The 25,854-nt window shown below is 41.2% G+C and overlaps 1 protein-coding gene and 1 pseudogene across 13 annotated transcripts in view; one reads left to right on the forward strand and one right to left on the reverse strand.

Annotated features, from left to right (window-relative positions):
• Window positions 1–25,854, forward strand: part of ABCD3 (ATP binding cassette subfamily D member 3) — a 165,468-nt gene that overhangs the window by 54,192 nt on the left and 85,422 nt on the right. For 4 of the 13 annotated variants that reach the window (XM_086717610.1, XM_086717609.1, XM_086717611.1 and 1 more), the window contains one exon: window positions 490–639. The exons of 8 other annotated variants lie outside the window; for them this stretch is intronic. In XM_086717610.1, coding sequence (XP_086573736.1) covers window positions 490–639 — 150 coding nt within the window. Of the gene's footprint in view, window positions 1–489; window positions 640–25,854 lie in introns of those variants that run through there. One more of the 13 variants, XM_086717613.1, reaches the window with a different exon arrangement.
• On the reverse strand, window positions 7,570–14,417 carry LOC112864392 (poly(A) polymerase alpha pseudogene; annotated as a pseudogene).

Genomic DNA, 25,854 nt, shown 5'->3' on the forward strand with positions numbered 1-25,854 from the left:
GAAGTATATGTTGGCATATTATATTTTTTACAAGATCTTCCTCAGATTTTTATGAAAAAAGAATGTGTGGAATGACTTTAACTTTCCCTCTTACAGCTCGTCATAGTTTTTTTTTTAAGATTTATTTATTTATTTTGAGAGAGAGAGAGTGGGAGCATTAACGGGGGAGGGGCAGAGAGAGGCAGAGAGAATCCCCAGCAGGCTCCGTGCTATCAGCTCACATGGGACTTGATCTCATGAACTGTGAGGTCATGACCTGAGCCAAAATCAAGAGGCAGATGCTTAACCAACTGAGCCACTTAGGCACCTCATCACCACGTTTATTTGAAAGTACGGTCCATGTACAGAGCAAGAATTTGATCTCAGGTGTTTACACAATCTACATTTCCTCATTTGATGATCTGGGGTTATTTATTCTAGTCCCACAGTTTCGATTATATCTTCCACCTGAATCATGCACAAGTAGGTATTTCTGATTTATCCCCTAAGGGCAGCATCTGCTGGCTTTCTGCTGAACATCTTCCCTTGGTGTACATGCATCTCCAAACCAAACCATCCAGAGCAGAAGTCATCTTTTGACCCCAGACACCCCCACCTAGCGTTCCTATTCTACTCTGCCTCCTGTGGCCATCACCTTGAGTCATTACCATCCTCTCAGTCAATCAAACTTGAAATCTGTGTAATCTCCAGGTTTCTCTAAAATTTCTTGTCAACTTGTTGATTCCACCTCCAAAATGCCTTTTGAATTTTTTCCCTTCTTTCTACTCTTAACCACTATAGCAACTACCCTCACGCAGGCCTCATGCATAGATCTCCTTTCACCTTTGGTCTTCTCCTACACATGGTGCCTAGGAAGGTGTTTCCATAGATTCCACAGTATGGTTGTTCTCTTTGCAATCCTCATATGACTTCCTATCCCATATAGAATGAAGTTCAAACCTTGTATTCAAAGCCCTTTAAATCTTGACCTCAGCCATGTTTTCAGACTCATCTTCAATTTATTCAAAAATATTAAGTCCACTGTGTGCAAGGTGCTCTGCTGGGCGCTAATGGTGAGCAACACCAGACATAATTGCTGGCCTCACTGGGCTTCTTCGGGAATATGTTCCCCTGCATCTCTGAATTCAGTAGCCCCAAATCACTCATCGCTAGCCAGGTATGCTTTAGGCTTTCCTCTCTATAGGCTTGTCCTCCACCTGGAATGTCTTTTCCTTCCCCATAGTCACCTGTTGAATTCTTCAAAGACCTAAATCTTGCTTCTTCCAAAATGCTTCCCGGATTTCCTCTTCTGTTTATTCATTATGGTACAGAGTAAAAACTACAAACCTTGTAGCCAAAAAACAGTAGGTTCCAGGCCTGTTTCTGCTACTTATTGACCATGTAAACTGGAGCAGATGACATAGTTCTGCAAAGCCTGTTTCTGCATCTGTAAAATGGAGGCAACAGTATCTATCTCACATGGTTGTTCTATAGATTAAGTAATACAGATAAAGTAATATAATGGCAGAAAAGATGGTCTCAGTCTATCTTTTATGTTATACATGTGTAGAAATGAATGGTTATCCTATCCCCGTAGAGGTGTTAATAATAAACAGTCCAGATAGATCACAGTTTTTCACCATGGCAGTATCACTTTACCTGTTTTTTGAGTTGAATATTGTTATCATATATTTAATCCTTACTCTGACCCAGTCATTGTATGGAATCTCATTTAATTATTGCCAATCCTATGAAGTATGCATTATTCCCTTTGTTTGATATTGCTTATTAGCAAAACAGCATCTATTTCCACCCTCTTCTGTGCTTTCCCTGGCATTAAAGGGACTGGAGGTTAGGAACTACATTTCTGGATGCAATTTAAATTCTGCCAATAAGATACACTCAAGATAATTTGGAAACGGTAGAGAAGGTTGAGGGAATTCACCCAAAAGAGAGGCAGATACGATAGCTTGGGCAAATGTGAGTTTTTGCAGATCTGGTCAGATTCTCTGTTCTACCAGTAGTGACCAGCCTTGGAGGCTATTTTTTCCAATAGCTCCACATAAAGAAAATTTGGAGAAGCACTCTACTTGGCTCATTTTGTGTGTCTTAACTAACTACTTTGTTTATCCCATAACCGACCACTGTGGCCAAGGAAACAAAGCTCCCTAAGAATATGCAGCTCCATTTGGATCAAGTGGCCATAGAAGATAGAGGTACAGTTCCTCTAAATAAGTGGAGTAACACAGATATGGCCACTGAAGAATCATCTTGGCCTGAGTTTCCAAAAAAGCAGTCTTGCAAACAGGTTGTTTGTTTAAGAAGGGATCCTAAGCAGTAGGAGTGAGAGTCTGGAGGAATAAGACAGGGAAGGGAAAAAAAATAACCCTAAAATTCCATGATGCATTATTGATTTGGCAATCACTGTGGGTAACTGGTACTCAATTCTGCCAGCATGTATTATTACTTTGATTTGTTAACTTGGCTGAAGGAAGAAACCTAGAGATTCTTACTTCACAGGTTGGGGGACCAATGTGAAGGCACTGTCAGCTACTAACTATATGTGTCCCAACTATACGCTCATAAATGAGAGAAATAACCGCAGGGTGGGTCCAACAGATCTACTGAACCCATAGTGAGACATATTTGAGCTAGGACTCCATTTATCACTTGGCCTCCCTATGACCCCATTTTAAGCAGAGAATAACAAAGGTACTTCAGGTCTCTTGATTCAGTACGAACACATAGCCCTGGTCCCTATATTCAACAGTTCTTAAAAAGTCTGACAATTCCTTTTTGCCAGTGCATATTTACCCGATGAACAGTCTTATATCCCTCTGGGAAAGGATCATGGTAGTGTTTATCATATATACTTGCAGTAGCATTGCATTGTCTTTCCTCAAAGGGATCTACCTCTCCCTCAATGAATGGGCTTTGGGTCTGGGAAGTGACATACTTAGAAACTGGGTAAAGGGCTCTTTTTCTCTGAAGTAAGAGCTGGTGAAGATTTCTGTTCTCCAGCTCTCGATTTTTCTGTTTTATTATACAAGTCAAGTAACATTCTGGTTGGCTCTCCATCTGGCTCACCCCTAGGAACACCATGGTTTGTTGGCTAATTCCTGAGGGTCAAAGCATACTGCGTACTACTTACTATAGCCTTGCTGCCCATTAGGACGTATGCCCCCTTTATTCTAACAGGTAAACACTGCCATTGGTGTCTGCCATTCCAGAATCCTACCATTTCCTCGATAGTAGGAATCTCAGTTTCATGGCAACATCTTCTGTCAACCCCAGCCTATACAAGACAGCTGTCACAGAGCTTCTCAAATTAACTGGTATCCCTTAGCAATGCGTTCCTCACCGCGTTAGTGAGAGAAGTGTCCTCTGGTTCCTCCTGGGGAACGCTGTCAAGTATCGGTTTCTCTGATCACAGATAATAACCTCATTCTAATATTCTTATATCCCCCAATCTTCAGACCCCTTCCTCAGCACTATGCCAAGTCAGTTTCAGCACCTCCATCTCATTTATCCTAGGCTATCAGAGTGTGCAAGCTTCAAAGAGCCTTCTCAGCAGCATGTTGGACACATTACTGGTGTCCTTGACAGAACACCAAGCTCCAAGTCATGGAGAAGTACTCCCAATATCAATAAGCTATACTCCACCCAGCTTTCTATTCCTGCCTCCCACCACCATCCTCAATCCAGTATGCTCAAGATCCCTGCACATGTGTCCCCCGGATTCCTAAAATATTCCTATTAACTAGGTCCTGCAATTTTGGGGCTCATAAGCCCTTCTTCTTGGCACAAGAACGGTATTTCTGCTCAGGGGGCTATGAAGTCTTACTGTAGTAGTCAGCCTGAGGAAGAAAAGTATTATCTAGAGAAAAACCTGCCTCAGGTGTGATCTTTCAAATGTCTTCAGACCGGGAGAAGTTGCTCTCTTCTACAAAGGTCAAGAGCTAGTGAATAGAGAGCTGGTCTCAGTTGCCACTATGGAAAAAGGTAGTCCACTTCATTTATTGTAGATCTGTGAGAAGCTAGCTCTCCTCCAATGGACTGACATTGGCAGGGATGGTCTATATACCTTCTTGCCAGGTTTGTGCCATGTGGGAAGTTCATAAAAGGATATAAAATCCTGGGGCACATGGCTGGCTCAGTTGGTGTAGAGATTACTTTAAAAAATAAAATCTTAGGGGAAAAAAAGAATATAAAATTCTAACATAAGAACAAAGGAAATATTTATATTCAAGTTTATTAAATACTCCCCCCAAAAAAGAGGATACCAAACTTAGAGGACTAAGTACACCTTGAAGCAGAGTTCATACTGGTCACATTTTATTCAGAACATGTAGCCTGAAGTCAGGACACAATACAGGCAGATAAGGAGAAGGCCTTGAGTAAGCAGAGGAACTTAGATGCATTGTTTTAGATTTTGGCTAAGGAAAAAAGAAAACTTAGATGGATCTTTAGTGCTTTTCATTGAAATGATAGTCACAGTTGCCTTGCCTCCACTGTAGCACTGAAAAAGGCCTCCAACCTGTGGTAATTCCCAACCATGTGCAGATGCTGTGATTGGTCTGTGTATGTGAACAGGTGAGCGGCTATGAAAAAAATTTAGTGAATTTAGAATTCTGTGTGTGTGATGATTTTTTTGAAATCTTCTTATTTAAAATCTAGCTTAGGGAAGAAAACCATCATTTGTATTTTAATTGAAAATATTCAGGACTGAGGAATTTGCGGAATTTGCCCCAAAATATTCTTTTCAATAATTTAGTTGTTAAACTGCAAGCAGTTTAAGCAAAGCTATTTGGATTTACTGTTTTGAGAACAGTTAGGCCCTCTACAGAAAGAATCCAGTAATTGTGACACCATCTTAAGCATTTTCCTGATGAGAGGGAATCAGATCCCTAAGGCTTGACCCTGGGCGAGAACTTACCCAGGTAGTTAAATTCTTTGCTTGGAATAGGGATGGGGTGAAATAACCCTTACCTTAAGAAATCTGGAACAGGGGCGCCTGGGTGGCTCAGTCGGTTAAGTGTCCGACTTTGGCTCAGGTCACGATCTCGCGGTCCGTGATTTCGAGCCCCGTGTCGGGCTCTGTGCTGACAGCTCAGAGCCTGGAGCCTGCTTCCGGTTCTGTGTCTCCCTCTCTCTCTGCCCCACCCCCGTTCATGCTCTGTCTCTCTCTGTCTCAAAAATAAATAAACGTTAAAAAAAAAATTAAAAAAAAAAAAGAAATTTGGAACAAAGAGGGGACTGACACAGTATCTGGAACAAAGGTGGGCCTAAGATTCAAAGGAAAGACGTAAGTGTAATTACAGGGTAATATATAGTACAAAGTAAATATTGTTTTTTCTTTTTGTGAAAGCAGTTTAATAGGTGATCAATCATGGATCTAATCACTGGCATCTGCAAAGGGTGAGGAGTTCAAAGATAATCAGCATTTGCCTTATAATCTTGCGTATTTTTGTAATATGTTTTATATGCATTTTTCATGGTTCACAAATGTGAGGCCAGACACCTGCTTTCTTGACCTGCTTTGAAAACATAAGCAGAACTATAGTTGTATTAGTTGCATTATTAACTTAGCTCCACACACCATTTTGTTCCCAACTTATCTAGTATCTGATCTTATCAGGCCCCAAATTGCCGCATTGTCCAGAAGAATGCATACTTCCAGATTGTTTGAGGCCCTCCTTCTAAGGTTTCAAGAAGACCTCTCTTGTGGATAAGCTGTCCTTAAGCACAACAAAGCAAAGCAGCTTTAGCAATGATCCCCTGTCTTCTTGTTGGGCTGCCTTTCTGATAATAAAGCTTCCTTTGGCTTCAAAACCAGTGTCTCAGCCATTGGCTTACTGCACATTGAGTGCCTGGACAAGTTTAAATTAGGCAACATACGCACAACGTTTTTCTCAGCTAAAAGGTAAGTCCTTCCAACAGGAGGCCGAAGTACTAATTATTCAATAAATAACACAATGCCAATTACTATATCTTACAAAACAGTCAATGACTAAATGTTTTCCATAATTCAGAATACCATAACAATGTTCTAGTTTTGTTTTTAAAGTTGATCCCATCTCTAAGAATTTTAACAGATTCTCTATGTTGAAATTAGTTTGCTTTATGTATTAGAAAGTGTGCCTTAACTTTGGAGCAGAGAGATCCTGGTACTCTTATTAGGCACGTAAATTCAACCTCTATAAGATCATCTTACTCTGGAGGATGATCATGACTATTCAGTGAGTTGAATTTTGATTATCAAGCACTTATTAAATGCCTATTATGTACTAATATTATCATGCTGGCCACTGGGGCTCGAATGAAGCAAATATTTTATAAGGCAATTCATGTTCCACAGTACAGGGATTTAGGACCCTTGTACCTCATGTGGCCTAAAGAATTTTGGAACTCAGAGGAAATGAAAAAGATCATCTTGATCAATATCTTCACTTCTCAGATGACTACACAAGGCCAAGGGAGGTTAAATGAATAAAACAAAATCTCAAACCAGTTAGCTGTAGAGTCAGAATTACAAACTAGGTCTCCTTGTTCTTGGCCCTCTGTTTGTCCTGCTATACCTGACAGAGGACGTCCTCTCCCTGGGGATAATAGATGGATGCTTTTCCAGAAATAAAGGCAGAGCTTGAAAATAGCATTTCCTCCATACTTTCTGCCCTATTCTTTTCTTTTTTTTTTTAAGTTTATTTATTTATTTTGAGAGAGAGAAGGAGAGAGAGAGAGAGAGAGAGAGAAAGTGACAGAGCACACAAGTGAGGGAAGAGCAGAGAGAATCTTAAGCAGGCTCTGCACAGCCAGCACAGAACCCAACATGGGGCTCAAAACCCACAAACTGAGATCATGACCTGAGCCGAGATCAGGAGTCAGATGCTTAACTGACTGAGCAACCCATGCACCTCTTATTTATTTTACATTTAAAAATATAAAAGGGGCACCTGGCTGGCTCAGTCAGAGGAGCATGTGAAACTTTTTTAAATAAATAAATAAAAGCTGTGGAGTTTTAAAATTCATCAAAATACAGCCAGTCTAACATTAAAAAAAATTTTTTTTAATGTTCATTCATCCTTGAGAGAGAAAGAGACAGAGCACAAGTGGGGGAGGGGCAGAGAGAGAGGGAGACACAGAACCCGAAGCAGGCTCCAGGCTCCAGGCTCCAGGCTCCAGGCTCCAGGCTCCGAGCTGTCAGCACAGAGCCCGATGTGGGGCTCGAACTCACAAACCGTGAGATCATGACCTGAGCTTAAGTCAGATGCCCAACCAACTGAGCCACCCAGGCACCCCCAGACAGTCTAACATTTTATCTATTTCTTTTGTCCCTGACCACAGATATATGTATCAACATAGATGCAATTGTATGTATTAATTTTTTCACTAAAAAATCATAAGCATCTTTTCTAAATTATTATAGTCTCATAAACATACTTTACACAATTAAGTTTATTGGTGGTTTCCATTATAAAAGATGCTACTTGGTCACTCTAGGAAATTCACAAGTCAGAAAAGTAAAAAATTAGAAGAGAAGAAAAAAGCACCTATAGTTTCACTGTGTATAAATTCACCCCCTATGTGTATTTTGGAACCATCATTATAATATTTAATGACTGAATAATTTTTAATATTTTTTCCAACATCTACAATCAATTTTATTCTAATATAATCTAAACACATACCATTTAGGAAATACCAAGAAAAATATATGTACAAGAGTTGACGCTATTTCATTTGGATAAAGCTGACAAATTCTTGCTATGAGTATAGTCCAGGAAACATCTCCGAGGAAACCTAAAATATTGGAATAGATGCTGTGGCCCCCAGTTTGATAGCTCTCAGAGACAACTGAAGTTGTCAATGTTTGGTACTAGATGTAAAATGTCATTGGTTACCCTGCAACTGTTAAGGCTTCTTATGCATCTTATATCTAAATTCTTAAGCAGATTGTCGTCTCATAAATCCAAGTCTTCTGGAATAGCCTGCAGTGCTAAACCTGCAAACCAAATACAAATCTCTATTCCATCAAAACACAGTTTGATGCTTCTTCAACAGCCTTTTGTATGTACTCAACTTGTGAGATCCCAATGTAACAATTTTTCCTCCAACATTTTCAATTACAGATTGTGGAAGATTCTTGCTTTCACTGATTCCTCGGATCCACCCTTTTACCAGATTATTTAATTTTCACAAATTAAAATCCTGCGCTGCAGTTCCTTTTCCTCTTCAAAACCCCCAAAGGGCTTCACAGTCTCAATTAATTTCTGAGTAAGTTGGCAGTCAGTCTCTTTGGGGGCTGCTAAGAGGTGATGTCACAGCGCCTCTGTGGTCCCTGTGTTTGCTCTGATTCCTGAGGTTTTACCTGCAAGCAGCATGCGGTCCAGCGGCCGCAGCGCCGGGTCACTTCTCCGCCCCACCCCGCCCCTCACCTCGCCCCGCCCCGCACCACCTCCCACCGCGCCGCCCGCCGCCACCGCCGCCGCCCAACTCAGGATCCCCCAGCTCCCAGGAGAGAGGGAGGTAGGGACGCCACAGGTCTGGGTCCAAACTCACTCCCCCACGGCCCCCGTCGCTTTAAGTGCTTCTCCTTCCTCCCCCTTGTCCTAACACGGCAACGCGAGTAATGTTTTATCTTGACAGAAATATTTTTTATTATATTTAGGTGATTGCGTTCAGAATCCTGGAGGGAAGTAGGGGCTGAATGGGTTGTTGAGTTGGTTTGTGATGTTGTGTAGTGCTGTTGTACAATATTTCTCCTTGAAAGCATAGGGCAGAATTCTATTTCTCCACCCTCTTGAAGTCAACCATAGCTTTAACCAATGGGACAGGAGTGGAAATAACTTGTGTTTGTTGCAAGTGGAAGCCTTTAAAAGTCAGTGCACGGTTGGCTATGCCTCTTCCCTCCTGCCGCAGTGACATGCAAAGTACCAGATGGTGGAAGTTACATCAGCCTGAGTCTTTGTGTAAGGAGAACAGTGCCCACAGCAGGACAAAAAAAAAAAAAAAAAAAAGAACCTCAGCAAGAAATTATATTTGTTATTTTGAGACAGTGAGATCTTATTACTGCAGTCTATCCAGTTTAATGTTTTGCTTTAATCTCAGAAGCATTCTATCCATCTCACATTGAAAAGACTGCTGGTTTGTCGTGTGATTATCTGCAACTCCCCTGATCACCTCATGTGATTGTACCTTCCCTCTGTTCCTGTTCCATATATATCTTTCCCAAAGACAAGATAATCTCAGATAGAAGAGGACCACTTTTTAATTGTGATAAAAATAGTTGCACTCTGGCCTAAAACCTGAAAACAAAGCAAATTTGGTTTTTATAAAGAGAATTGTGCTGCTTTGAGAAAAGAATCTGTCTCTAAGAGTCCAGATGGTTGTCATAATTCTTTGACTAAAGAACTTGAAGACTAGGAGCACCTGGGTCACTCAGTTGGCTGGGCAACCAACTCTTGATTTTGGCTCAGGTCATGATCTTAGGGTTCGTGGAATCAAGCCCCACCTCTGGGCTCGCACTGACAGCTCAGAGCCTGCGTAGGATTCTCTCTCTCTCTCTTTCTGCCCCTCCTCTGCTTGCTCTCTCAAAATAAATAAATAAACTTTTTTTAAAAAAGAACTTAAAGACTAGAATGCTTAGCACAATCTGATAGATGTTCAATATATACTTATTTGGAAAGACAGTCAAGTGAAAGAGGGAGAAGGAAAAGTATGTGGAGTTTTAAAATTCATAAAGTGTATTGACTATATATATATATATATGTGTATATATATATACACATATATATATATACACATATATATATATATAATCAGAATAGTTTAATTTGCAGAAAGAAAGTGTATCTATCTTAACCAGGAGGCTCCTTACAACATCCATCTGATAGAGACATTTCCAACACCGTTGGGCCTATGAGATCATAAGGTCCAAGTAGCCTGAACCTAATGCGGAGCCTTTTCTTGATCTGGATGCCACTCGGGACTGGATGCCTCATGTGCTACTACTAAAAGAGTCAGGAAACCATGCTTAAATATGGTATGTACAAAAAGGTCTTGTCCTTGTGGTGGGACATTCCAGGTACAACTTGTCTATAACATTTTGAGGTGATATCTTAACATTGGACCCACAGACACTCACTGGTGTGCCAGAGCCCTGAACTCTCAGAATTTAGCTCCATCTTTAGCACCCATGTTTTTCATTAAAGCATCTATCTGTGATGCTTTATTTTTCTAATGCTTTCTTTTTCCCACTCACCAGGCACAATTAGCACAATGTAACCAATGTAATGGACCGATGTGATAATGTGTGAGATATTAAGATTGACATTTTACTGATAGCAAATGAATAAAAGCATTTTCTAGGTCAGTATCTGCATAGTAGAGCCAGACTGCAAATGACATCATTACCTAATTAAGGCTTGCAAAATTCCACAGTTATCCTCCGAGACTTTCTTGGGTTTTGCCACCAACTAGATGGACAGTGAGTGGGAAACTGAAGCCATTGGTAGGTTTTTATGCAGGGGGAGTCTGGTTCCCTTGGAGCAAGGGGAGGTGATGTTGCTGCTGGCAGTGAAAACTCAGAGGCTATGGGGATTTGAAGTTCTCAGCCCCATCTCTTCTGCTTAGAAGTCTTAGGTTCCTACTCCTTTCCTATTAGTGTCTTAACTGAGCATAAGAGCCTTAATGGTATTGTGCATTTAACGGACACTGAAACTCTGCAACTTTTACAGTTAGGTTCTGTGTTTAATTCTCAGCTGCATCTGCCCCGTGCCTATAGGATCCAAGGGATTACTTTAAAAATGTGATGCTTTCTGATTATCCACCCATGCCCTGCATTGGGCTTTAAATGCCTTAAATTTTACCCTTTTTTTCTATATATGCTCTCCAGGGTTGTAAGACATGGCCATCCCAATCCACACAATCTTTGTACCTACCATTGCCACTAAATGCCATTCCCACTTGGTCTTCTAGTGCCTCGCTTTTAACCTTTCCGTCCCATGCTATGAGTGATCTGTGTCCCCATTTCTCCCTAGCAGGAAGGTTATTTATGTGTTCCATTTCCTGGAGCCATCCCACTCCCCTTTAATTGCTTGATCAGTCAGGGGCCTGGCAGGAAAGAGATGGAACCCTCAAAAAGATGACTAAAGAAAATTTAATGACATTACTACTTACAATGTGTGACAAGATATAGGGAAACTATACAGGCTGGAGGAGTTCTACAGGGCTGGCAACAGCAGGAAGCCTATGGTCTCTAAACTGGGGAAAGCAAGAAGAGGGAGGGATGGCTGAAACCAGTGAGAATGCAGTAGTAGCAGGGAGCGAGGGAGCTGTGGCCTTAGGTGTAGGAATGCATAACCTGTCACTTCACAAACAGGCAGTCAAGAGAATCGACCCATCACACTTTCGCTGCCCTCTCATTTTCTGGTCTCCGGCCCGTCCCAGTTGGAAATCTGGTTAATGCTGTTGATAAAAGTCAGGGGCACAGAGCAGAGTGTGAAAAGATGGTGAATGGATATGAGGGAGCAAATAAAGACTCTGCCCTCAGTCAACCCTCTTCCCTTTTCCCCTTCAGCATCCACCATTAGTCTTTTTTTTTTTTCTCCCCTAGGTGAAAAATTCATTTCCCTCAAACAGGGTGCATACCCAGAGTCCCATCAGCTAGTATAGCATTCCTGGGTGTTAACAATGCAGTCATATTCTCACCTGAAACCTAAGACATTGGCCACCACCAGCCATCGGCGCTCTTCATATAAAACTGTAGATCTTTTAGGGCACTTGGGTGGCTCAGTCGGTTGAGTGTCTGACTTTGGCTTGGGTCACGATCTCAAGGTTGGTGAGTTTGAGCCCTGCGCGTTGGGCTCTGTGCTGACAGTTCGGAGTCTGAAGCCTGCTTCAGATTCGGTCTTCATCTCTCTCTGCCCACCCCCCACCCCCCCCCCCCCCCCCCCGCTTACATTCTGTCTCTCTCAAAAATAAACATTAAAAAAATTAAAGTTTTTTTTTTTGTAAATTTTTTAAAATGTTTTTATTTACTTCTGAGACAGAAAGAGACAGAGCATGAGAGGGGGAGGGGCAGAGAGGGAGGGAGACACAGAATCCCAAGCAGGCTCCAGGCTCTGAGCTGTCAGCACAGAGCCTGACGCGGGGCTCGAACTCACAAACCGTGAGATCATGACCTGAGCCGAAGTTGGACACTCAACCAACTGAGCCACCCAGGCGCCCCCAAAATTAAAATATTTAATAAAAAAAACCCTGTAGATCTTTTAAAAAGAAGATAAATAATCAATTAGCATAGAACATTGTTGCTACCATCTAACATGGACAATATCCAGCACAGTATGGTCCTCTGGCCCCTTAGCATCTATGTGACTCATAACATGTGTGCTCTAAGAGGCAGTTGGAGCTCCTTGGAGGAAAATGGTTCTCAGGTAAGAGACAATTTGATACCAGGGTAGCAAGGGCAGAAGGACAAATCAAGAGCTTCTGAGCTGAGTTGTTTTCATCATCAGGATCCAATTATCAGTCTTGATCAGCATGCTTTGGTCACCATTTTTAGAGGAAAGCAGGATCCAGGTTCAGAGAAGGGACTTAGTAGAAAAGTAGTGAGGTGGTGGTAAGAACTTCAACCTGTTAGGCCGGTGTTCAGAACTGGGTACTACTTCTATCTGGTAACAGTACAGAAGGTGAAGGAGATGAGCCTCTTCCAGCCAATGGTTAGATAGACAGAAAGCAGCCCAATGCTCATGTAGTACACTGTCAATCCACAAATACTGAGCGTTACCATGTGTCAAGTATTGTCTTGAAAACTGGAGGTATGATGTTTGAAAAAAAGAAAAAAAAATCCCTGTCTTTACTGAGCTTGGGTAGAAGCGAGGAAGGCAGAGGTCAGATACATTAATTCAAATGGTTAATTAGTTAGGGGCGCCTGGGTGGCTTGGTAGGCTAAGCATCCGACTCTTGATCTCTGCTCAGGTCATGATCTTATGGTTAGCGAGATACAGCCCCAGGTGGGGCTCTGTGCTGACAGTGTGAAGCCTGCTTGGGATTCTCTCTCCCTTGCTCTCTGCCCCTGCCCCACTCGCATGCATGCTCTCTCTCAAAATAAATAAATAAAAAGGGGCGCCTGGGTGGCTCAGTTGGTCAGGGATCCGAATTCGGCTCAGGTCATGATCTCATGGTTCCCGAGTTCAAGCCCTGCGTCAGGCTCTGTGCTAACAGTTCAGAGCCTGGAGCCTGTACCAGATTCTGTGTCTCCCTCTCTGTCTCTGCCCCTCCCCAGCTCACTCTCTTCTCTCTCTCTCAAAAATAAATAAACATTAAAAAAATAAATAAATAAACTTAAAAAAAGAAAAACCAAACGGTTAATTAATTAACACAGTGAAATGTGCCATGGAGAACTCTTTGGCAATATCAGAGCACATACCAGGGCCCTACCTAATCTGGAGAGTCGGGGAAGACTTCTCAGGGAAACAAATGTATCTCACGATCATTAGTGAGCAGGTGTGAGGGCAGCAGACCACTTCCAGATACCACATCCGTGAAAGGGCACCTAATCACTAGCCCACCAGCCTTGACTCTGCCGAGTTCTAGGCCCACACAGGATAGAGCTAGATGGAAAACTGGCCCCAGAAGAGTCCAGAAGAGACATAGCTGTGAGTGGTCACATGTAGTGGCTCCAATTCCATTTCCTCCGTGAGTCTAATATTTCTCTTTGTGTGGGTGTATATGACAGAGAGAGAGAGAGAGGGACAGAGAGAGGGAGAGAGAACACTTTCATGTCTTTGTCTCCATTGCTATTTCCTTGTTTGCTCCATTGTTGGGTCTTTAAACCTGGAAACCGACCCCAGCAACCATTAAAAGTGACTCTCAGATACTTGAGGTAAATGCTAAACTTTCTCACATTATTCCTGCCTTTCTTTCTCTCCGTGGTTCCTGCATCTGCTCAGATTTTACTCTTTCTGTGTTGTGGCTAAGAACTCTGAAGTCCTATAAACCTGGGTCCCAATGCTGGCTTTGCCAGTCACCAGCTGTGAGACCTGGGACAAGTTCCTTAGTGTCCCTTAACTTCAATTTCCCCAGAGAAATTAGTAGTAACAGAGGCTAGTAACAGTACCTCCCTCACAGAGCTCGTGTGAGAATAGAACAGGATATGCCACTGTAGGTGGAAGCTCTAGTTGTTAATTCAGTTTTTCCTTTTTCACCACTTGGACCTGACAGCAAAGTCTCGATACCGAACTTTGACACTCATCCTCCACTGGGACGCCGACTGCAGTTACTCTCAGGTGCTTCTCATGCTGGGCCACTTCCCATGAACCCCTCATCCAGCCTCGTGCTCTAGGACGCCATGACAGGTTTAGCCATGAAGTCAATGGCCCCGCAGGGGTATCAGGCAGCTCCTCCTCATCTCGCTTCTCAACTTCAACCTCTCTCATTCCTTAAGCTGTTCCTAATGAGGAAACAAATTTCTGTGGATTTTTCCCATATTTATGGAACAATTTTACGTAAATTCTTAATTTTAAAGTCACACAAATATAATGATACACATTTCACTATATGAAAAAAACTCCCAACAACTGAAATGGCATGAAGTTGCTTTGTACTAATGCTAATGTTTTCTATGTGTCTGTGAGCCTGGATGGGGATGAAATGGTTCCCCAGCCCAGGACTAGATGATCTCTTGAGGTTCTTTTAGAGATATGAACAGGAAACTAATGACGAAATAATGAGTTCTAGTCTTACATGATGTGCAAGGTGTATGCCCGGGCTTTGTTGATAGGTTCAAGATGTTGTTGGCTGGTATTTCAAGAAAAAAAGAGTGTTGTGGTCTATAATTCTCTATTTACATTTTTTAAAAAGAGTTATTTATTTATACTAGTTTCTTACTTGATCTCTGGATGCAACAATAAGGCTCCTGACTGGGCAAATATATTTTTAACTGCAACACTAAATGTATTTAAAAAAATACATTTTTTTTTTTTTTAAATTTTTTTTTTCAACGTTTATTTATTTTTGGGACAGAGAGAGACAGAGCATGAACGGGGGAGGGGCAGAGAGAGAGGGAGACACAGAATCGGAAACAGGCTCCAGGCTCTGAGCCATCAGCCCAGAGCCCGACGCGGGGCTCGAACTCACGGACCGCGAGATCGTGACCTGGCTGACGGTCGTGACCTGTCGGACGCTCAACCGACTGCGCCACCCAGGCGCCCCAAAAAAATACATTTTTAATGTTTGTTTATTTTTGAGAGAGAGAGAGACAGAGAGAGAGTGGGGAGGGGCAGAGAGAAAGGGGGACACAGAATCCAAAGCAGGCCCCAGGCTCTGTGCTGGGGCTCTGTTCTGTCAGCACAGAGCCTGATACGGGGCTTGAACTCATGAACTCCAAGATCATGACCCGAGGAGAAGTCAGACATTTAACTGACTGAGCCACCCAGGTGCCCCAACACTGAATGCATTTTATCCTAACATTTTTCTAAACTTTTTTTTCTTTTAAACAATTTAGATTTACAGATGTTTCAAAGATACTACACTGTGCACTATTTGGGCATCTGGGTGGCTCAGTCGGTTGAGTATCCAAATCTTGACTTTGGCTTAGGTTATGATCTCATGGTTCCCAGGATCAAGCCCATGCTGGGCTCTGCACTGATGGAGTGGAGCCTGCCTGGGATTCTCTCTCTGCCTTCCTCTCTGCCTCTCCCTCCCTCACGTCTGTGCACATGCTTTTTTTCTCTCTCTCAAAATAAACATTAAAAAAAAGATAGTACAAAGATAAGTTAGAAAGACAGCACAGAGATGGGTTACAAAGATAGTTTAGAGAATTAATTCTTATATGTACATTTCTTGGAGATCCTGAGGGTTTGGTTCTGGATCTACCAAAATAAAGTGAATATCACAGTAAAGCAAGTCAAATGAATGTTTTGGTTTCCCAGTGCATGTAAAAGCTATGTTTATACTGTACTGCAGTCTATTAAGTGTATAATAGCATTACATCTAAAAAAAAAGAATGTATATACCTTGATTAAAAAATATTGCGAAAAAATGCTAACCAATCATCAGAGCTACCAGTGAGTTGTAATCTTCTTGCTGGTGGAGGGTCTTGCCTCGATGTTGATGGCTGCTGACTGATCAGGGCAGTGGTAATCTCTTAAAATACAACAGTGAGGCAACTGGGTGGCTCAGTCAGTTAAGCATCAAAGTCTTGAGATTGAGCCCCACCTTGAGCATTGGGCTTCATGCTGGGAGTGGAGCCTGCTTAAGATTCTGTCTCCCCATCTCCTTCTGCCCCTCCCCCACTCATTAGCACACACACATAATCCCCCCCTCAAAAAAAGAGACAACAATGAAGTTTATTGCACCAGTCAACTCCTCCTTTCACAATTTCTCTGTAGCATGCAGTGCTGTTTGATAACACTTTACTGAAAGTAGAACTTCTTTCAAAATTTGAATCAATCATCTCAAACCTTGCCTTTGCTTAATTAGCTAAGTTGATATAACATTCTAAATCCTTTGTTATCGTTTCAACTTCAAAAAGGTCTTCACAGCATCTTTGCCAGGAGTAGATGCCATCACAGGAAACTACTATGTTTGCTCATCCATAAGAAACAACTCCTCATCCGTGAAAGTTTTATCATGAGATTGCAGCCGTTCAGTCACATATTCAGGCTTCACTTCTAGTTCTCTTGTTAATTCCACCACACCTGCAGTTACTTCCTCCACTGCAGTCCTGAGCCCCTCCAAGTCATCCAGGAGGGCTGGAATCTGCTTCTTCCAAACTCCTGCACATGTTGATATCATGACCTCTTCCCATGAATATGAGTGTTCTTAATCGCATCTAGAATGGTGAAATCCTTCCCAGAGGGTTTTCAATGAGCTTTGCCCAGATCCATTAGAGGAATCACTATCTATGATTCCTCTATCTATAAGGCAGCTATAGCCTTATGAAATGTATTTCTTACATAGTAAGACTTGAAAGTCAAAGTTACTCCTTGAACCATAGGCTGCAGAATGGATGTTGTGTTAGCAGACATTAGTGACATTAATCTTGTTGTGCATTTCCATCAGACCTCTTGGGTGACAGGTTCATTGTTAATGTGCAGCAATATTTAACAAAGAATATTTTTTGTGAGAAGTGGTTCTCAACAGTGGGTTTAAAATATTCAGTAAACCATGTTGTAAACAGATGTATGTCATTTAGGCTTTATTGTTCCATTTACAGAGCACAGGAAGACCAAATTTAGCAAAATTCTTGAGGCCCTAGGACTTTCAGAATGGTAAGTGAGCAATGGCTTCAACTTAAAGTTAGCAGCTGTGTCAGCCCCTGACAAGAGAGTCAGCCTATCTTTTGAAGCTTTGAGGCCAGGCATTGACATCTCCTCTCTGGTGATAAAAGTCCTACATGGCAGCTTCTTCCAATAGACAGCTGTTTCATGTACATTGAAAATATGTTGTGTAGTGTAGCCACCTTTACGAATTCTCTTAGCTGGATCTTCTGGATAACTTGCTTCAGCTTCTATATCAGCACTTGCTGCTTCACCTTGCACTTCTATGTTATGGAAATGGCTTCTTTCCTTAAGCCTCATGACACAACCTCTACTAGCTTCAAATTCTTCTTCTGCACCTTCCTCACCTCTCTCAGACTTCATACAATTGAGGAGTTAGGGCCTTGCTCTAGATTAGGCTTTGGCTTAAGCGAAATGTGGCTGGTTTGCCCTTCCATCCAGACCACTAAAACTGTCTCCAAATCAGTAATAAGGCTGTTTTGTTTTCTTATATTCGTGTGTTCGCTGGAGTAGCACTTTCAGTTTCCTTCAAGAACTTTTCTTTTGCATTCAAACTTTGGCTACCAGTTTGGTGCAAGAGGCCTAGCTTTTGGCCTGTCTCAACTTTTTTTTTTTTTTTTTTAACGTTTTATTTATTTTTGAGACAGGGAGAGACAGAGCATGAACAGGGGAGGGTCAGAGAGAGGGAGACACAGAATCTGAAACAGGCTCCAGGCTCTGAGCCGTCAGCACAGAGCCCGACGCGGGGCTCAAACTCACGGACTGTGAGATCATGACCTGAGCCGAAGTCGGCCACTTAACCGACTGAGCCACCCAGGCGCCCCTGTCTCAGCTTTTGATGTGCCTTCCTCACTAAGCTTAGTCATCGTTAGCTTTTGATTTAAAGTGAGAGATGTGTAACTCTTTCCTTCACTTGAACACTTGGAGGCCACTTAGGGTTATTAATTGGCCTAATTTCAATATTGTTGTGTCTTAGGAAATAGGGAGGCCTGAGGAGGGGAAGAAAGATGGGGAAATGGTCCATCGGTGGAGCAGTGAGAACACACACAAAATTTATCACTTAAGTCTGCTATCTTATATGGGTTTGTGGCAGCCCGGAACAATTACAATAGTAACAGATCATTGCTTTGTTCTTCAGAGATCATTGATCACAGATCACCATAACAAATGGAATAATAATGAAAAGTTTGAAATATTGTAAGAATTACCAAAATGTGACACAGAGACATGAAGTGAACAAATGCAGTTTGAAAAATGGTGCCAGCAGATTTGTTTAAAACAGGGTTGCCACAAGCCTCCAATTTGTAAAAACAAAAACAAAAGCAAAAACGCAAGATCTGTGAAGTATAAGAAAGTTAGATATACCTAGATAGTTTTCATGCAGCTTCTTTTAATGTTATTACATTGCATGTAAGTAGGTACCTTTATCAAACCTAAGGAATCAACACTGGTACAGCACTATTAACTAAACTTCAGACTTCATTGAAATTTCACCAGTCTTTCACTTACTTTTTTTTTCTGCTCCAGGGTTCAGTAGGTTACCACATTGCATTTGATTACCATATCTCTCTTATCTCCTCCAAACTGGGACAGTTTCTCTTTCCTTGTTTTTCATGAACTTGACACATTTGAGGAGCACTAGCCAGATATTTTGTAGAACGTCCCTCAATTTGGGTTTGTCTGATGTATTGTAATGACCAGACTGGAGTTTATGGGTGTTTTAGAATGTCACAGAGATGAAATGCCTTTCTCATTTCATCATATGAGGGATATATGATATCAACATGTGCTAATCAACTTATTACAGTGCTGTAAACCTTGACCACTTGGTTAAGATGGTATATGTCTGTCAGTTTTCTCTACTGTAATATTACTGGGTTCCCCCCTCCCCCTTTTAATACTCTGTCCATTAGAAGTCACTTACTAAATTCAGTTAACACTCAAGAGCCAGGAAAATAAATGACTCCTCCTAGAGGTGGGATTATCAAAACATTTGTGAACATACATTAAAAACACCAAAACATCTCATAAATGTTTGGGGGGAGATGCTTTGAGGCTATGCAACTATTCGGTTCCTCTTTAAAGTTTCACCCACTAATTTTAGCATTCATCCCAAATCTTGCCCACAATAATTATTGCCGTGGTGCTCAACTGGTAACTTTTCTATTGCCCTCGTTCCTTCTATATTTATTATTCAGAACTTTGGAATTTTTCTGTAAGGAAGGATTTGCTTCTGCCCCATTTATTTGTTTCATCATTTGTTTATATCAATTAAGGACTAATAGATACTTATTCCATTCTTGGGTCATAATCAAATACTATTGTCATTACTTTTTGTTGTTCAAATTGTTCTGAGTTTGGCCAATGAAAACTCCTTATTATTTCTGTACCATCCATCTATCTACATGGGTTCATACTGATATCTTTGACTCATTCAACTCCACAGGGTTCTTTCTAGCCTTCCTGTCTTTACTTGTTTGTAATTTACTCTCCCTGACAGCAAGACATATGACTTCCATCATCTGTAATTTATTTATGTATTTGTTCAACCCTGGTATCCTTGTAAAGCAGTTACCAGAATTGCTAACCTGTCCTCTCGTGTGAAACATGGTTACTAAGTAGCCTACCGTGTTTTTTGTCCATTCTTTTTGTCTTTAGTCTTATAGTTTCCAATAAAAATTACTTGGGTCAACTCTTCCTCCCCACTCCCATGCAGTTATGTCATACTTTCTCATATAGTTAGATTCATTTGTTGTGGTTGGTCTTCATTCTATCTTGGGATTCCGCAACAATCCTGAGTTAGCTTTTCAAATTGCATGCAGTAAAAGAGTAAAAAAGTTTACTCTTTGTGGTATATAGTTCAGTGGGTTTTACCAAACACAGAGGGTCATGTATTCACCACCACAGTACCACATAGAATAGTCTTGTCATCATAAAATTCCCTTGTGCTGCTCCTTGTACTGAACTCCTTTCCCCTGCCCTAACACCCCATGATAGTGTTTTCAAAAATAAGCATTTTTAAGTGATAAAGAATGTTAGGAAGCAACTTGTCCTAAACTTTTCCATCTTATAATTTTTGGTATTTAAAAAAGTTATGAAAGTACTGTATATACATTTGTGTTTACAGGTAGAGAAAGCCACAATATAAAAAACAATCCTCCTTCAGTAGTTAGCATGTGTGAAGATGTAAGAGCTTGTCTATCGGTATGTTTTTGGCACAGTCTTGGACCTTTAAATCTGAAGTGTTTCATGGTAGTAATAGTTCCAAGCCCCAATCTCAGAAGTAACCAGTGTGAAGTTCTCATATATGGGAAATATGAGAAATTTGAGAACCAGAAATTAAGGTCATGCAGTTATTTATGACAACACACGAGGTGGAACTCACACTCAAGGCTCCCAGTCCATTGTTCTTTCCACATCCTGGTGTTTTTTCAAGGCATGAGCTCAGATCAACCTGCCACCCAAATGCAGATGAATGTGAATCGGATAACTTGAAAACACCCGTGAGGTAGTAAGTAGGCGGCTTTGACGTCAGTTGCTGCTGTAGACAAAGGGACACTTGTGTGTGTGTCTAAATCCAGATGATTTTTATTTTCTAAGTTATGCCATGGAGGACTATAAAAAAAATCTTTCCACTCTGGCCACAGCAGGTATGTGATAGGGATTTGTAGAGAAGCTCATAGACAGAAGGCATCAGCAAAGATTCTCTTATGGAAGTCCCTGTTTTGCAAAGATTTAAGCAGTAGCAATTAGAAGCACAGATTCTAGAACAATAAAAGAATCATTGATAAAATCTGTGCCCTTGAAACTGGACGTGGAGGAACTGAAGAGAATGAGAAACTCTGGAATATGTATAACTGTGAAAATGGAAGCACACCCCTCCCCCACCCACCCCACCAAAGGACCAATGTGGCACTCTGGAGCGAAAGGAGTCAAGGAGTGAATGAGCAGAACCAACCTGACCAAAAACATAGGGCTGCTTGCCACAGGACCGGCACAGGACGTCAGTCACCCTAGTGCTACCTGGCTGAAGGCTCCACCAGCATCTAGAGCACGGGAGCTGTGCAACACTAAAATTATACTGTGATTATAATACGTGTACTTGAAATATGGCACAGCTATCTCAACTTACATTATTTCCATTGTGTAATTTAGTTGCCTTGAACGAATCCTTCTATTGCTTGAGTAAAGAGAACTCCTTAAAAAAAAAGAGAGAGAACTCCTTTATTCTGTTAAAGATAGATGTCTGAACTGGGTGGAACTCACTAACGTGTGCTTACAGCCCTGATTGTTGCCCAGCGTCGGCAGACCAGGACAACATCCCCAGGAGAGGATGGTGCCCAAACAGGCCCCGGTTCCATGGAGATATGCCACTTCTCACATATATGAAACAAAAGCTCCACGCAGCAAAATCCAGAAATCCTTGCAAGTGTAGAAATATATACATTTTTCGGGATTACAAACTTACTATTTTATGTGTGAAATTAACTGTACATCTCACAGGGCATTCTTAAATATTCTAAAGGTTATCTGAGTGAATGGCAAGATAAATTATTTCCCTTGAATGTTTTTAAATACCCTAGGCCTTCATAAAATAAATTATGTCCCATTCATATTTTTAGATATTCCACGTCTTTCTCAGGACACGACAGCCTTAACACTGGAACAAATTCCAAGGACATTTAAGTGGATGCAGCTTCTCTTTCAACCTGAATTTACCTTTAGATATCTCCTTTAAAAAAATAGCTTGTTTGTTTATTCATCACTTAATTGGAGTTACAATTTAAGGCACAGATCTAAAATGTTCAGTTTGATGAGTTTTGGCATTTGTAAATATCCATGAAACCACCACCCCAAACAAAATATGGAACATTTTCATCATCAGAAATTTCCCTTATGCTATCTTCCAGTCAGTTTTACCCCACTTCTAAATCCAACCACTTTCTGACTTCCATCATAAATTTATTTTGCCTGTTCTTACATTTCATATTCATTCAATCAAGTAGTGTGTGTTGTGTGTGTGTGTGTGTGTGTGTGTATTCTTTCATTCAGTGTTTTTGAGATTCATCCATGTTGCTGTATTTGCCAGAAGTTCTTCCTTTTTACTGCTGAATGGTGTCCCATCATGTGGCTGTGCCATAATCTGTTTACACATTCTGTTGTTGACACTGGAGTTTTCCAGTTTAAGGCTGTTATGGGAAAGGCTGCTATAGATATTCTTGAATTAGTCTTTCTTTTTTCCTTTTTCTTTTTTAAGAGTTTATTTATTTTTTTTTTTAATTTTTTTTTTCAACATTTATTTATTTTTGGGACAGAGAGAGACAGAGCATGAATGGGGGAGGGGCAGAGAGAGAGGGAGACACAGAATCGGAAACAGGCTCCAGGCTCTGAGCCATCAGCCCAGAGCCTGACGCGGGGCTCGAACTCACGGACCGCGAGATCGTGACCTGGCTGAAGTCGGACGCTTAACCGACTGCGCCACCCAGGCGCCCCAAGAGTTTATTTTTTAAAGTTTATTTATTTATTTTGGGAGAGAGAGAAAGAGAGAGGAAGTGTGTGTGTGTGTGTGTGAGAGAGAGAGAGAGAGAGAGAGAGACAGAGAGAGTGTGGGGGAGGGGCACAGAGAGAGGGAGAGAGAATCCCAAGCAGGCTCTGAGCTGTCAGCAGAGAGACCGATGTGGGGCTCAAACTCATGAACTGTGAGATCGTGACCTGAGTTGAAGTCAGAAGCTTAGCCAACTGAGCCACCCAGGAGCCCCTATATTTTTCTTTTTTAAAAAGTCTTATTTTGAAATAATTTCAAAATTATTCAAATAATTTCATAATTGAAATAATTTCAAAAATTATTTTTGCAGCTACCAAAGTTACAAAAATTAAAATGACACAAAATCACACATATACCCTTTATCCAGATTTATTGATTGTAAATATCTAACTTTTGTTTTATCATTTGTGTGTGTGCTATTTTGTGTGTGTGTGTGTGTGTGTGTGTGTGTGTGTGTTCTTGAATCATGTGAAGGCCCTTTACCCCAAAATGATGGCCCTTTACTCCTACAAAGTTCAGTGTAGGTTTCCTTAAAATATGGATATTCTCTAATATAACCACAGTACAGATCTTCCTTGACTTATAATGGGGTTACATTCTGATAAGCCCATCAGAAGTTGAAAATATTGTAGGGGCATCTGGGTGGCTCAGTCGGTTAAGCGTCTGACTTCACCTCAGGTCATGATCTCATGGTTCGTGAGTTGGAGCCCCACGTCGGGGTGCTGACAGCTCAGAGTCTGGAGCCTGCTTCGGATTCTGTGTCTCCCTCTCTCTCTGCCCCTCCCCCACTCCTGCTCGCTCTCTCTTTCAAAAATAAATAAATCAAAAAAATTAAAAAACAAAAAAGAAGTTGAAAATATTGTAAATTGAAAATGCATTTAATACCCCATGACCTACTGAACACTATAGCTTAGCCTAGCCTACCTTGATCATGCTTAGAACACTCACATTAGCCCACAGCTGAGCAACATCATCTCACACACAAAGCCTATTTTATAATAAAGTGTTGAAAATCTTACGTAATTTATTGAGTACTGTACTGAAAGTGAAAACCAAAATGGTTGTATGGTTACAGAATGGTTGTCAGTGTATCTGTCGTTGCCCTTGTGATCGCATGGCTGATGAAACCTTGCTGTCCCTCATCCCACAAACAACAAAATCCAGTTTAGGGTTAGCTACTGCTTTAATCGTCACCTCTTTTTAGCCTCCTTTAATCTGGAATGTTTTTAAAGCCTTTCTTTTTATGACACTGACATTTTTCACAACAACAGTACCCCTCTCTTGTTTAAAAAATGTTCTTCATTTTGGGTTGTTCTGATGTATCTTCCTGGTTAGATTCACATTATGCATTCTAGACCAAAATACTGCATAGGGGATGTTGTATCCTCAGAATAGCACATTTAGAGGCATAAGATATCCATCTGTCCCACCCTGGTGTTGTTGATTTGAATTGCTTAGTCAAGATGTTGTCCAATTTATTCACTAAAATCACCATTTTTTACTGTTGTAATTAATAGGTGGTCTATGGGAAGATAATTTAGGATTATGAAAATATCCTGTTCCTTATCAAAATTTCCTCCTGGATTTAGCATCCATTGGTGGTTTTTGCCTGATTCAATCTTTACTATGATTATTGCAAAATGGTAATCTTTCAACTTGTGTACTCCTCCACATTTACCAGTTTGTCCTCAGCATTGAACTATAATTAAGAGCTCTCTCCTCTGCTTCCTTATTTATTTATTATAGATATGAACTCATTAATTTCTGTTTCTTCATTGGCTTATAATTCGTTACTGTGCTTATTTTGGTGCCCAAATTATCCCAGATTTGGCCAAGAGGAGTCTCTTCAAGAGGGCTCTTGTGTTTTTGTGACATGCTTCATCTTTTTTTTTAACCACTTCTTATTTTCTGGCATAAGTAGCGCTTTCAGACTTGTACTCACTTTGTTCCATGCCTAGAATTAGCCATGTCTTTGAGGGGCCCTCGTTCATTTTAGTGAAGAATGATATTAAAGACCAAGATCTTTAATAGTAGGTACGAGGCATGATCATTGCTACCAGCATCTTTGCTTCTTGGTCCTTTCAGTGGACAGAATTAAGAAATACACAAATGTTTACACATATATACGAATGTACACCTGCAAAAACATACACATACATGTTGCGACCAGCGCAACAAACACCGAGCTCAGGGTCCTGAGGGTAGGGGAATGTAAGAAAGAAAAGAAGAGAAGCCAGTTTGGGAACAGGAGGGTCCCCTGGGCTGATGGCCCAAGTGGCGGCTTTATTGTTGCTGTACACAATCTTTTATATCAAGACTTTTATGGATCAGGTCATTCTAAGAATAAACAGGTTTCACATGATCGCTGCCAGCCAAAACATTTAGTTCTGTGCACCTTGAACTTTCTAAACGGGTCACAACAAGACCTTGTTGATAGATTGCTAGCAAAACACAGTTCCCATGTTTGTTCCTCTTTGACCCGGGGTAGAAAAAGGGGGGTAACATTACTGCCAACACCCACAGACCACAGGCTTCAGGAATTAGCTTTCTCAGCCTTGACAAGGCTTTCGTATGCCTTTGCAAGTGGGGGAATGGGAGGGGGAACCACCGGGTTGGCTGAGTCAACAGGGAGACGTTGCTCGACCGGGTCTCAGCCTGGCACCGGGGTCCGGCCTCCCACACATACATACTTATACACACACACCATATACATATTTTAGAAGTCATAAATTCATGCCTGAGATCTCCAATTCCAATCCATCCCCTCAGCATCCTTTTCTCATTTTCTTCCATTCCTTATTTGTATGCTCCCTCTCTCCACAGGATATCTAGCTCCCAACAACATCTGTATGTTGCTCAGTCCTGTAATACACTCTAACGTAACTTAGAATCACTTTGCTGACACTACTATAATAAACGAATCTCTAAAATGAGTCCAAGATTCACTTGTAATTCTTTTCTACTCCCCACCTTGCCCAAGACTAAGGGCGCACAGTCAAACATTTATCTGTAAGTTACTTGGCTTCCTTCCATCTTTCCTTCCTTGGT

Source organism: Puma concolor, chromosome C1 (assembly GCF_028749965.1).
Source record: "Puma concolor isolate L17-30 chromosome C1, mPumCon1.1.hap2, whole genome shotgun sequence".
NCBI classification, from domain to species: Eukaryota; Metazoa; Chordata; class Mammalia; order Carnivora; family Felidae; genus Puma; species Puma concolor.